Below are 14,110 nucleotides of genomic sequence, written 5' to 3'. Positions count from 1 at the left end.
ATCTGGTAATTTCTGAGAATTTTGTGGGTAACGTTCAACTTATGCTGTTTATGAATAGTTTGCTATTGTTGCATTTTATCTACTAATACGGTTCAAATCAATCTGTTTTGCGATGGATGCTATGCTTATACACTCATTAAATTAGTGCACCAACTCACTGTTTTGGGCTGTACTTTGTGTTTTGTACCTTTAGGGGGCACTGCAGAGTTATAGCAAAGTTTTTAGTATTGGTGGATCAAGTGCAGGGTTTATTTCAATTTATTTCCAAAGACTATATTAAGATTAGGGAACACTCATCAAATGCAACAAAACATTTGTCGGTGGAGCAGACGTGGAGAAAGTGGAGATCCAGATGGCCAAATCGGACGTACTTATAACACATTTAGTTAAGTAGGCCTTATTCTTCTGCTGATTTTCAGTTAAATACAGCTGTAGTAACAATTTCAATGACAAGCTTTGACATTTGAAAAGGACACTTCTGCTTTTAAGACCAAAGGCAAAACCACTTGCTCCTTTTTATCCTGCCCACTGGTCTGTAATGTAACACTGACAACGTGATAATGTTGTGGCCTCGCTTTTGTGTTTAAGCAAGTGAAGTGACACTGCTCATTTTAAAGGTTGGGAGCGCTTATCAGTTGTTTTCCTACTAATACCAAATCTCTCTCAGCTTTGTTGTAGATTAAATATGACTAGCTCTACAATTCCATCCATTCAGGCTTATCTCCTGTTATGTCTCTCAGTACTCCTGTTTCAGCTAGCCTTTGTTGCAAAAAGAAGAGGTATTTCGTACATAAACCTTTATCAAACGCACTACCATTGCTTAAATGTTGGAAACTCTAAATTTGAATTATATTTTCTTCACTTCAGCTGTGGACATCTAGATGCTTTTAAGGGAAATTCCAATTCTGTCTTCTACTTTTTATGTGTGTGCATGACTGAAACATTTAATTTTACTTTATACAGTGACAACTAAACCACTGCAATTTTCCAGCTGTTAGCATGATATGGTAAAGTATGGAAAAATATCTACATTGGTTGGTTGTAATGACCTATGTTAGCATAAATGCTCTGCCACATTCAAGAGTGATTAAAAGACAAGCTTTTCCAATTAATTTCCACTTCATGATTACATGTGATTATATTCTTTCATCACATCCTGATTTACACAATGTTAGAGCTCTCAACCCAATCTTACTTAAAATTATGTAAATTATGTCACCGCAAGGCACAAAAAATGTGATGTGTTTTTTTTCTATGCTGTTTAAATCACATTTTGGATTTGCCTGATTTTAGGTAGAACTGTTGACTCATTTACTCTGTTTTCAGTTTTCTACAGTGGCTTCTAATCTGTACCATTTGTGAACTGTTAGTTATATTCTAACTAACCAGTGGCTCATCATAAATGTGACACACTAGCATAACACTTAGTGCAGTCACACTTGCTCAGTCCATACTAAATGTCAGTCGGAGGAGTTAGGTAAGGTGAAACTCGGTCAACTTTTAGCAGTGTGAAAGACAAATCTAGGTCAGACCACTGTCAGGTACCCATGGAGAGCATTGGCCCACACAATAGGTCATCACATTAGCTGTATAAGAGGAGTCACGGTTTGGGGATCACGTAAAAGTCACTGCATCTTCAGATGACCAGAGTGTGCCACTATCTTTGAGATCTGTCATCTTTCATAAAAAAATACACAAGAGACATTTAGGTCAGTAGAAAACCCCTACAAAAAGTGCATGGTGATGCTGGATACACATGATAAATTAACCTTTCTAATGTTCACAGTAGTCTCATCATCAGAAGTATCCACACAAAGTGGTGACATGTTTGTTTACTCAGATTCTTGTTTGATATTACAATGAGAAAGTTGTCATCTCTCTCATGTGTGTGCATTAATTGTGAAGCTATTTAACAATTAGTTACAATCTATTTCTATGATATTAATTAAAATTAGAAGCAATTACTTTAACTTCTCTTAAAAATACTCTTCTTCATGTTAATGGAGGGAGTAACAGCCTTTGATTATGTTTAAGGGGTACGTAGCTAGTGGTTGTGAAAGCAACTGCTTGTGAAGTGTCATCACAATGCAGCATCAAAGTGCTCTTCCCTGTTCCATTTTTCTCCAGCTGTTTCTTTTTGGTACCATTTACATTTCTAGCTTTTTGTTGCCAAATCCAGCATTTTTCAGACATGTTGCTGTCACTCACTTAGATGAGCTAATAATTTCATGAAATAGTTCAATGTCTCACTTTCAACATTGGAAGTGTTTTGTTGTGAATAAAATATTGTTTAATAAGTTTTGCAAAAAAAAAAATAAATAAAGGTGATTTCGAACTTATGACCACAATGTCCTTAAAAAAGTTGTGTAAACCCAATGCAAAAATACAGGCTCACTCATGCTTATGGTCCACCTATCTGAGCTCAAACATAGAGGGATACCACGAGCTTGAGGGAGTGAAGCATTATGTATTTACAGTTATTGGTGGTATACATATGCATACTTGTACCGGATTTACAGGCCAAGGTCCATTCAGATTTTATTACTTATTAATAGCAAAAAAAACAAAACAACACCCCTTGTGCCAGCTTAAGAGTTAATTCTATTTATGTTCTGCACAGTTTTCCATGCTCTATTCCCCCCTCCACATGGTTGACACTCCTTAAGACTCTGTTATACTTCAAATTGATGAAGACATCTTTCATCCAGATGGTCATCAACACTTTGTCCAATGAAGTATAAAGTATGTACAAATACTTATTGATATGTCATATATGGATTTTTTTTTGCTAACAGTTGTCTCTTTCACACACATTTTGTTACTTTGCACAGTAACCTTCCTAGAACAAATTCAGCTTAACCAGATTTATCTACTACTGCATGTCTTGTTGATTTAGGAGACTTTGCCATTTTACAGATTATATGAAACCCCTGAACTAAGAGACTGTAAGGCTTTGGGATCGTAAAACAAGACAAAAAATAAACAAACAAAAATGTATTAAAGTCAGATAACAATTGAGGTCTGGTTGCACAAATTACACATATAATCTGTGAGCCAATTCTAAAAATGATTTCCCTGCTGACTGATATTTATGAGCATTTGTCTCCTGCAACACTAAACAAAATTAGAGTCAGACTTACTGACAGAGATACGTGATATTTCCAAGAAGAGGACATGAGACAACAAAAATCCCCTCACTGTCATGAGTTAGTGTTTTACTTAAAGTAAACCAAGAAAGTAAACACAGTAAATGTTAGATTTATTTGCTTTGTTGCAAATCATTTCCTGACTGTAGCTCCACATTTAGAAAACAAACATGAGAAGTTTGTTTTTCCTCTTTTAACTCTTTTAAATGCTACAGTATGTGAAATGATTCTTTTAATATACAGAGTGGACATTGAGAAAAAAATGTAACTGAATAGTTGAAACAATTAACATAATATTAGTTCAAATTGCCATGCCAACCCTAATTTCATAAAACTTAGAATTTTGTCAAGTAAACCTAAATTAGCAGGGTAGGGTGAAACCATAGGCTGTTGAGAATAAAAAAAAAAAACGCAATTTGAAGCTCAAATAGATTCACTTATGAATTTTGGTAACTATACTATCAGCCTGTACGGTTAAATTATCTCTGTTCAGTAAGATAAGTCATATGAAAATTTAAACCTGGAGGAAAAAGTTGAAAAATCAATCGTTTTCTAGTTTATTTAAGAAATCAGTGTATTAGATCCATTTCCATCCAGTAGCCACTTCTTTAGATATTTCACTATTAATTAAGGTAAATGGTATTGTTTAATCACTGACCCATCAGCATTAACAGATTCATGCTCTGGAGACCACGAGTGCATGAACAAAACTTCATTGCAATACAATGGTAGAATTTAGTGATATTTCAAAAGTGGGATGGACCGACAGTGATGATAGTTAAGTTTTACAGTTAAGGCTTTGAAGGTGAGCATGTTGGTGCTTGATTCATTGATCCTTCGTAAAATTTGTTTTAGGTACAAATAAGTCTATTTCAAAAATGTTTTTTTTTATGATACTTCCATTCAGATGAAGTTGATTATCAAATAATGTGGGAAATTATTCAAAGTATTTATAGGCCTTGTTTTAATAAGCTAATTCATTTCCATTTATTATTTATGCTTAAGTGTAATATTTAAGCCTATAGCTGCCTCCCCTTTTAAGTAGCCTGGTTAAGGTGCCAGTTTAGACTATTTTTAGTCTGTTTTTTTTTTTAACTATTTATTTATTTGTAAATATTCATACAATCCACATTATGGCAATAACTGTGTGCTGATTTTCATTCATTTCCAAGTAACATAGTGTTTTTTTTATGAAAGAAAGGGTTTCAAATTTCCTACAGCTTCTTTTATTCTTTCTTTTTGAAAAGGAACCATCGTGCACGGGCCTCCTGGCTCGCGCACTGCGCCGCGTTCATTGGTTGGCGCGACAATATAAAGTTCCGCAGTGGCTCCTTCACTGACTGCTGTTGCTCAGCTTCACGCGCGCACGCACCGACCAGGACAGTCGCCTCAGACTTGATTAACTACAGGAATTTGCTAACTTTATTTCCATTGGTGCCTCCTCTGACGGTTACTATTTTAATTTATTTTCATCATGAAGGAGAGAAGACTCACGCAGCCTTTCGTAGCGAGGTGTAAACTGGTGCTGGTTGGGGACGTCCAATGCGGTAAAACAGCGATGTTGCAAGTCTTGGTGAAGGATTGCTATCCAGAGGTGAGATTTATTGTTGCTCACACCCGAAGTCTGCAAGCACTTACGGATCAATAGATGAAACTACGAATAAGAAAAATAGTTAAACATGGTAATGTCGGTTTAATTAAAATTTAATTTAATTTAATTTAATTTTATATTAATAATAATAATTATAATATAATAATAAACAATATATAATTGAGTTTTTAGTATGTAATACAAATTGATATGGCTGAGAATCTGTGTATGAAAAGAAATAGATTCCTAGCTGTTTTGTTCAACACTACAACCTATATGACTAGATATGACAGGAAAGGTTGCTTCTTTGTTAGTTTTATTATCATGCTAGCTTTACAACCCACATAGTTTAACATATAATACATTCAACCTGAAGACAAAACACCTGATAGATCGTTTTATAATGGTATGATCTTATACAAGCTGATTTAAATGAAAGAATAGATTTGATCAAAGGGGAATTAAAAAAATACAACCGTCAAGATCAGTTGTTTCTCTGTGTTTGTCATTTCAAGTCATTTGTGATGAACACTTGTTCCTTTTATGGAAAATTTATCACACTAGGTCATGAGTAATTGATTAATTCTCATTGAAATGCTCCCTAAGTCTGTGCTTCTGCTGTCTATTTCCAGACGTATGTCCCTACTGTGTTTGAGAACTACACAGCATGTCTGGAGCTTGAAGACCAGCGTGTTGAGCTCAGCCTTTGGGACACATCAGGTGAGTACCTCTACTGATCTCCCCCCTTTTTTTTTATAAACTGGCTTTACTGATACTATGTGTTGTGCAAGCCTATGATCTCCTCTCCCCTTATTGTCACTGAGCCAAAACCAATTTGAAATTGTTTCCAGGATTTTATTGCTGAGTTTTGGAACTTGATTGGCCTCCCAACAACTCAGTCAGTCAGGAGCCGGGTGGTGTATGTAAATGAAGCTGCGTCTCATTCATTGTTTTGCTTACAGTCTGACATGTTTACACAGGCTTCACTATCTGTCAGTCCTGTTGTGATGCAGTTAAGCAGCTTTTCACTTGTGGGATATCTCTCCTGGCTGGTTGTTGAAGGCAGCCTGCTTAGATTACATTTATGACATCTGGGACCTAAAATCCACTGCATGGGCAATCGCAATAATCCATAATAATCTATTGCTGCTTTTCTAAGTGAGTCTGTGAGCATTATTTTAGTTCAACCAATTATTGTCTTGATATGTGGATTGTTCCTGAGATAAAATGGGAGAAAATTGACAGCTTTGCCTCATTTCATGTCTTGAAGCAGAATATGTGTATTCAGATTTCTTTTACACCCATCTGTCCTCTCAATTTAAAAATACTCAGAAATAATACTTAACATTTACAAAGATATGAATATGAAAAAAAATTAAGAAAGACTGAAGATAAACTTTTGAAAGAATTTGTGATTTATCAGCCTTTTGCTGTTCTTATAATCCTTGTAAGGGTGTGGTACTGCAGTTATTACATGGTAGTTTCCTCCATTGTATGCTTAATGTAGTGCAGGCTGCAGACCTGCTGAGTGGGTAAAGCTTAACAAATCCACCTAATTTTCCTGCCCTCTGATCTCATTGTGAAATAATTCATATAGCCACATAACATCAAACATTCATATAAATTATTTCATTTTTTTTTCTTTATGCTTTCCTTAGTTTAATATGATGTTAAACTGAAGTATAATGTGATGAACAAATCAAGACAGTAATGTCCACATGTCTTAGCAGAAACTGATGGTTGACATTTTTCAAAATGATTTGCACATTTTTTGTAACTAAATGTTTTTTTGAGAATATAAAATCAGATTAATTACATTAATCAGTAATGGCAATTATAATATCTTTTAGGTTTTTGAGACTTAATAGATCAGTTGATGTAGCCTGCTAAACCAATGCGTGTGACCAAATCATATAGAAGATTTTCATAATAGAATCATATATATCTATATATATATATCCAGGTCAGGTCAGTGTGGTTCACTTTCGTAACAACACCGGCCGACATTAAAGCCTGAAGCTTTGTGTTTAGAGGAAGCTGAGTGCTGCCAGTTGGCCTGCAGAGGGGTTGTTTCACAGGGGAGAGGGGAGGGGGGATGCCTCGTCCATGCAGGGGGTGGAAGTCTGTAAGAGTGAAGGGCAAGCATGTGTGTGTGTTTGTACAGTTGCCGTGAACAGAAGGCACAAGCGAGGGATACTGGGAGAAAATATATGCTTGACCTCCTCGCTGCCTTATGGTGTATATTTGTGTGTGTGCTGCCTAAAAAATGCTATTATGTAACTGAAAGGAGCTCTGAACTAATGTAGGTTTGTGTGTTTGTCTCCCACAAAGTAAAAACTTTCTGGACAGTCACCCTTTCTGGAAGGAAACGTTACATAAGACTGATTTACATTTGCAGCACAAACATGTACATGCTCACAAAGCCTTCGTCAGTCTTTATTTTTAATCTTCCTCTTCATCGTCTTTATTGGTAAGCCTTAGAACTTTAAATATTTATATTTTATATTTGATATTTAATGGGGATTCCTATTATGTATCATTTATTTGCAGTTAAACAGAGCCCAAGCTGGCATCTTTAGATATAATATCCAAAACTTACATAGACTCATTGGACCATCAAGTAACACAAAGAAAAACAAACTTACATATTGATTAAAACAATTGTGAGATAAATTTCTGTTGAGCAGCTTTTTAAATAACTGAGTGGTTGTTTCTGCTAACATTGCTTCAGGCATATTCGTATAATAGATATGATTTTCATAAAGAACCAAAAGAGACTTCAAGATCATCATTTCAACTTAAATCTGTGCACACCATAAACTTTTGCATACAAGACATAGTTGTGTGTTTTCTGATTTACGCTGCATCTTCTTTCAAGACAGTCATATTTTTCACCTGTTGTATGAAGATGAATGCAGCTCCCTACATTTCCCCCTTTTTTGACAGTAAAGCAGTTAACAGTTAACAGAGCTAATGTTTGCTCAACTAAAAGAATTGTGTGTGTGTGTTCAGGCAGGGGGCTGCTAATGCGTGGGAGGTGGTTGGAGCGAGGAGTTGTGTCCTCTTTAGATCTGTCTGCCTCCTCTTTCTCGAGCCTTACATCACCCTGGATAGTTATGTGTGATATGGGCTTTGATTCCTACTAAAAGATACGCTATTGATAGACAGTCCTTGTATAAGTTGTCCTACTTAAAAAAATGGAGACAGTCCAAGAAACCTTGGAGGATATTGTTTGACGGTGTTAATGCAGTAAAACATTTAATAAATGCCCCAGGAGACAGCAAAATACATCAGGACAACATGATTGTTAGTAAAGTCCCATTAGCAGCCTAATAGAATGATCTATTTTTGTTTTTATTACTATCTCATTATATTTGCAGGAAAGCTTTTTGTGCACATTTGGCCCCAGAGGACATGGCAAGGAAATTAAAGTTAAGTTTTGTTGTGTGGGGAGTGATTAGGTGGCAGCGAGAGACAATAGAGCGCGGAAATCCCGTCAATCTGTTTTTAGCACAGGAGTCTTCCTGAGGCTTAAAAAAATAACACATAATTGAGCTGTTTGTAGAAATGTAAGCAAAATATCCTTCCTTTAAACTTCACTTTCTCATAACTAAGGTGTGTCCTAACAGTTTTGTTTGTTTTTTTTATTTGTGAGGTCTGAAAAGTGGGATCCCATTATACCTGTGGGCTACTACAGCTTTAGGGGCCTTAAAAATACAGAAATCTGAATGACTTGTTGCAGATGTTTGCCTCTGATTAGTTAGATTGCCGCAGTCTACAGAAAGGTCTTGAGACACGTTTGGTTGGCAGCAGATCTAGAGGTTGTGAGCACTTTAATGGTGTTTTCAAATAAATTAAGGTAATTACACTGGTTTTCATTAAATGTTGAATGTTCATCATTGTGAGTATGTGCAAGCCAAACAGACAAACAATCTTGTATAACAATAAATAGAAACAGGATAATACAAGAAAAAAATTATAACTATTTTGCAACAAACTAGAAACTGAGACTTACTTTCTTACCTTCAGTACAGAGGTGATTTTTTTTCTTTTTTAATTATAAAGTAGTAGTTATGCCCTTATAGGAAATGTGCATATTATTTGTTATTCTTTAAAGGAATAAGATGATGAACTAGAAGATATATTTTCAGATCATTTATTCCAATCCAAAGGAGCCCTATTAATAAAATAGAATAACATAAAATAACTTGTCTGCCTACTCCAACAAACTGAGGAGAAAAGAAATGAAAAGAAAATGGGTTAACAATGCATCAAGTTGCACCAAGTAACTCATGTGGCTGGTTTGGAGGAGGGAAACCAAATGCCTCTTCTTTGTCTTTATACTTGATCTCCAGGAGCCAGTCCTCCATAAGCTGCTGGAGGTTGAACCAGTTGCAGCCCAGCACCTGCACACTACAATTTGCATTAGTTAAACAGTCTCAAACAACAGCAGTGAAATAAGAAGTGGTAGTTTGTTTCTAGTAGTTTGTTGCTTTCTAATAAGAGAACAATTTCAAAGATGATTTTATCAAGTCGAGGGTTAACACCAAATTTCAACCTTTGTTCTGTCTCCTCCCGTGCCTCCAGGTTCTCCATATTATGACAACGTCAGGCCTCTCTGCTACAGTGACTCAGATGCAGTGCTGTTATGCTTTGACATCAGTCGACCAGACACAGTAGATGGTGCCCTGAAGAAGGTATGGAGTGCTACAGTCCACTTTAGATGGCATTCTCCTTGATTATTAATTTGTCCTCCCACTTGCCTACTTGTTATACTTTGAAGTGACAGTCTGGTGGTGTGGTGTCCTTTCTTTGCAGTGGAAAGCAGAGATTCAGGACTTTTGCCCCAGCACTCGAATCCTACTTATAGGCTGCAAGACAGACCTGCGCACAGACGTATGCACTCGCATGGAGTTGTCCAATCAGAAACAGGCCCCTATCTCCCATGAACAGGTTGGTTCTCTTGTTTTTTTTTTTTTTTTTTACTTCTCTCTGTCTTGTTTTGGTTTCTGTTTGCCTCACAGCTGAAACACTGCATTTGTTTTAAATTATTCTCATTCTGTAGGGTTCATCCTTGGCCAAGCAGCTTGGAGCTGAGGCTTACTTGGAGTGTTCAGCTTTCACCTCAGAGAAGAGCATCCACAGTGTTTTCCGTACTGCGGCTCTGGCTTGCATGAACAAACTCCAGCCTGCCAATAAACCCAGCCCAGTCCGCCGCTTCTCCAACAGACTGCTACACCTGCCCAGCAAGACGGATCTCCTCTCCTCCACCTTCAGCAAGGACAAGTCCAAAAGCTGCTCCATCATGTGAATATGTTCAGACCATGCTGGTTAAAATGAAAGAAAGGACAAGTGAACTGTACTGTAACCGGTTCAGCAAGGGTGCATGGTGTGCAAGGGAAAGAGAGCAAAGATTTTCATTAAGCCCCTCTTTCCTTTGCAGCATCCTTCCTAAACTCCTGTCAGCCATTTCCTAAAGGTTCCTCTTTACTCATCTCTAATGTGGATGTTTTGATCATGACTAGCATAGAGTTTCTGCTCAGAGAGAAAATATTTAATGTAGAATTTAATGATCCTACACAAGTAGAGCATAACGTGCACTTTAAGGTGCAGACCCAGTTAAAGGTTGCTTTGAATCAGCTTAAATAAGGTCAGCACCTTCTCTTTTTTCCATCGCAGCAGTAGTTGTAAACACTTCATCTGACTGCATTAAAGTGATGAAACCCATTTGAAGTCCTGATAGTAGTGCCCGTTCCCATCCATCTCTCTGTCTGAGTGTCTGTTAAAGGTCACAGTTTGGGTCTGAGTGACGAGGTGAAATGTAAAATCTGACAGTGACGGGAAATGGTATCTACAGACATGAGTCTTGGAGAATTTAGAAATGGCCCTTTGAAGAAATTGTTCCCTAGCTGAGCCTTCGCAGTATCTAATTTGGAAATTAAAGCTGACGGTGGAGAAAAGGTGGAGGGAAGGGAGGGATTTGGCAAGCACAGTGTTCATTTGCAAAGACGGTGGGAGGACCAACTGAGAGTCCATCTGAAGGAGTGCAATGTGACTCAGCATTCACATGAGCAACAAAGTCGACAAAGGTGGACATGCTTTGTTAGACACTCTGAACATGTCTTTGTAACATCCCCTCCCATCACCTTACCTATCACCACACAAGTTTTAGTTCTTAGATGTTATTAACCATAAGCCTTGATTTTTAGTGGTGTTGCACAAATAAATCATTCCAGTCTGCTTAATTAATACCAGTTTTTATATATTTTCCATAAAAAATTAATTAATTCTTTTTTGGTCTTTTATAGACAAAACAATATTTCTTTTTACAAAAGGCAAACTTGATGCATTTATTTTAATGCACCAAAAAGAGTCTCAGCATCTTTTGTTTCTCCTTGTTTTTCATGGACATTTGAAGGGGGTAAGTCCTCTCTTTGGGGCTGACTGCTCCTGGTACTGGGCTAAAAGAGTAATGCACACTAGTGAAAGGATCATTTAACAGTCAAATCAATAATGGAGAACCAACTATATAATCTTTTTATTCTCTTTCTTTCCCATCAATATCTGGGACATATATTACCCATAATCATGCTCCATAAAACATGGAGCTTTCTTGCTATAGAGCAACAATAAACAAAGAACCACCGTGCCATCCTCTTCCAGCATCCATCTCTCCTTAATCCTTTCCTGGTAATGTTTGTAGCAGACACTGATATCCTGAAAGATGCTCACATGGGATTTTCTACAGTATCTTCCTAGTTAGCTTTTGTGTTGTGTAGCTCACTGGACATGCACACTAATATATTTTTTTTCAGATTTTCTCATAGACTTTCCAATCAGGAAAGTAAAATGCAAATTTCTAAACGTGGGGGAGGCAATGTGGAACCTCTGGGAATTAAGAATAGTTTCATTGGTGTTTCTTTTAAAATGATCGTCTTTGAGCAATTTGTTTTCTTAAAATGTTCTATTTAAACATTGCAAATATGTTTAGGCACCTAACACTGTAAATGCATTCATGCTGGTGCAAAGCAAATAAGAAGTGAGCACCACAGAAAAAGCTTTAAAACTTGTCACCTGCAAACTTTATTTATATTCTTTAAACCCAACCTTGTATATTCCAAGGAGATGTTCCCCATTAAGGTAAAATGTATTGTTACCAATAACAGTAACCATTAATTTTTGCATAAATGCTGCTGAAAGGATGCAAAAGGGGAAAGTTTAATGGACTTACACAAACAGGCTGGTCCTGTGAGGTGGTGGGGTTGTTTTTTAATATATAAGCCTTCTTTACATGGAAAGCAGAATACTTTCTGCTGGATGTTTGTTATTTGCTTGTGGCTGTAGTCAGTGTTTTTGTAGCTTTTGGATGTTGTGTTCACTGAAGTCTTCTGGCATTAGCGGCAGTAGACAGCTTGGCTAATGGAGGACTTGTTGATTTGTAGATCTGTGCCGCAAAGCACAGCAATGTGCAGAACAGTGGAATTTAATGTGTTGCCTAGCAACTGTGTGAGCTGGAGCAGTTCCTGTCTCTTTGACGGAGGGAAGGATGGCTCTCAGAGAGGGCGCCTCACCTTGCCTTTGTAGCATTAGACAGAGGCCAATGCGAAAGTGACGGCTGGACATACCAGAGAGCGAGGAACTATTCAAGGTGTTTGTGTGGTTTGAAAGACCACACTCTGGTGGCAGCCATGGGTTTAGTGTTAAAAGCAACATGAAGTCTTAAAGGTGTCTGTAGCACTGCTACAGTCAGTATTTCACCTCTCAGAGCTGTGTGGAGGATCCTGCAAGTTGCATTTTGTTCAATGTACAGACAATGTTTCAGTTTCTTTTGCTCCTTTTTGAAGATTTGTTTTTGTACATATCCTCCCTCATAAAACCCTTTACCATGAATCCCCTAAAAGAATGTACCCAAAGCAAAACAACATGCTTGTATGAAATTACTTATTATGGCTTAGGTTATTGAGTAAATTCTGTATTTGTTACTGCCAATTTTCTTTAAAATCTTCACTTGAATAAACATGCCTGAAATTGATCTTATCCATGGATGTTCTTTTGTGAATATTTGACTTGTTTTATGTTGCTAATACCATTAATCTGCTTTTGAACGGCTTTTAAAGTTGTATTCATTTATAATCCAAATTCTAAGAAAGTTGGAACACTATAAATTCTTAATAAAAACAGAATGCAATGATTTGCAAATTTCGTAAACCAATATTTTATTAATGTTAGAATATAGAAAACTTTTCACATGCTGACAATCAAATGGCAGCAACGTGTGTCAAAAGCAAAGGAAGTACTTTGCACATCTATTTCTGGAAACAGGTGCGTAGGAGAAGAAAGAATAAATTCAAGACAGCAGAAGAAACGCTCACACACTGTCCTGACATGTGAAAAACATTTAATGGCAACCTTTCAATTTTCTCCTGATGAGCAACGTGTCTCAAAAAGTTGGAATGAGGCCATGTTTACCACTTTGTAGTAGTATTCCTGTAAAAATTCAAATCTCTTGGTGTAATGCTGGACCAAAACATCTGCTGGAAACCTAATGTAAGCCATGTAAGAGCAAAGCTGGCAAAATGCACTGCAATTAATGGAAAAATAAGTCACATTTTGGACCTGAAATTACTATATATTTTATATTCTTCTCTGCTTTTACCATATTGATCCTACTGTGTAGAGGTCTGCAGAAACATACGTATAGAAAAGCACTCTACAGCCTATATGCACAATTCAGAAAAGAGCAAAAGGGACAATAAACAAAGCAGGAGAAAACATACAAACTCACTTTTTATAAAATCATGCACACTGAAAAATTGAAATTTAAAGTGCAAATAATGTACAAAGGAAGAAATAATCTACTACCAAATAATATCTAGAGAGTGTTCACAGAAAGAGAAGTAGGCTATATTCAAAGGGGATATCTAAATGATAAAAACACAAAGTAAGAACAACAAATGTGCATATCATGCTGTGGGGATACTTTGTGAAACAGTCTGGAGCAAGAAATAAAGCAAAGCATAAACATAAATATATTTAAAAACAGGTATGAAAAATTTAATTCTAACAAGGTATATGGAAGATGAGGGATAAAAACTGTTAAACATATGGAACATGATAAGCTGATGTGGATAATATATATATATTGATCTAATGTAGTAAATAGATATATAAATCATGATTAAAGGGGTAGGAATTCCAAAAAAGGATTTGATAATACAATCTTATTTTTCTTTTGTTCTTATTTTATTCTGTATATAGTTTTCTCTTTCATTTATTCCATATAAATAAATTCACTCATTTATTTTAATAGTTCCTAACACCTGGAAACTGAGGACACCAACTGCTGAACCCTTAAGAGAAGAATGTTACTTTG

General features: G+C 36.5%; 1 protein-coding gene across 1 annotated transcript; it reads left to right on the top strand.

The window, feature by feature from the left end:
• The first annotated feature begins 4,478 nt into the window (after positions 1-4,478).
• On the top strand, positions 4,479-12,769 carry LOC121651730 (rho-related GTP-binding protein Rho6-like). The gene is made up of 5 exons (XM_042004134.1): positions 4,479-4,740; positions 5,370-5,457; positions 9,325-9,434; positions 9,556-9,690; positions 9,803-12,769. Exons 1-5 carry the CDS (start codon positions 4,621-4,623, stop codon positions 10,046-10,048), a joined length of 699 nt encoding a protein of 232 aa, XP_041860068.1. The 5' UTR covers positions 4,479-4,620; the 3' UTR covers positions 10,049-12,769.
• Positions 12,770-14,110: the final 1,341 nt, after the last annotated feature.

This window comes from Melanotaenia boesemani, chromosome 13 (assembly GCF_017639745.1).
Source record: "Melanotaenia boesemani isolate fMelBoe1 chromosome 13, fMelBoe1.pri, whole genome shotgun sequence".
Classification (NCBI taxonomy): Eukaryota; Metazoa; Chordata; class Actinopteri; order Atheriniformes; family Melanotaeniidae; genus Melanotaenia; species Melanotaenia boesemani.
This window is presented reverse-complemented; position numbering and strand designations above follow the sequence as displayed.

What these genes read in the sequence shown, in the direction of transcription:
- LOC121651730 (XM_042004134.1), top strand. Translation starts at nt 4,621, where the DNA reads ATGAAGGAGAGAAGACTCACGCAGCCTTTCGTAGCGAGGTGTAAACTG. An exon ending in TGAAGGATTGCTATCCAGAG is followed by an intron (nt 4,741 to 5,369) that starts GTGAGATTTATT and finishes GTCTATTTCCAG; the next exon opens with ACGTATGTCCCTACTGTGTT. An exon ending in CAGCCTTTGGGACACATCAG is followed by an intron (nt 5,458 to 9,324) that starts GTGAGTACCTCT and finishes CCGTGCCTCCAG; the next exon opens with GTTCTCCATATTATGACAAC.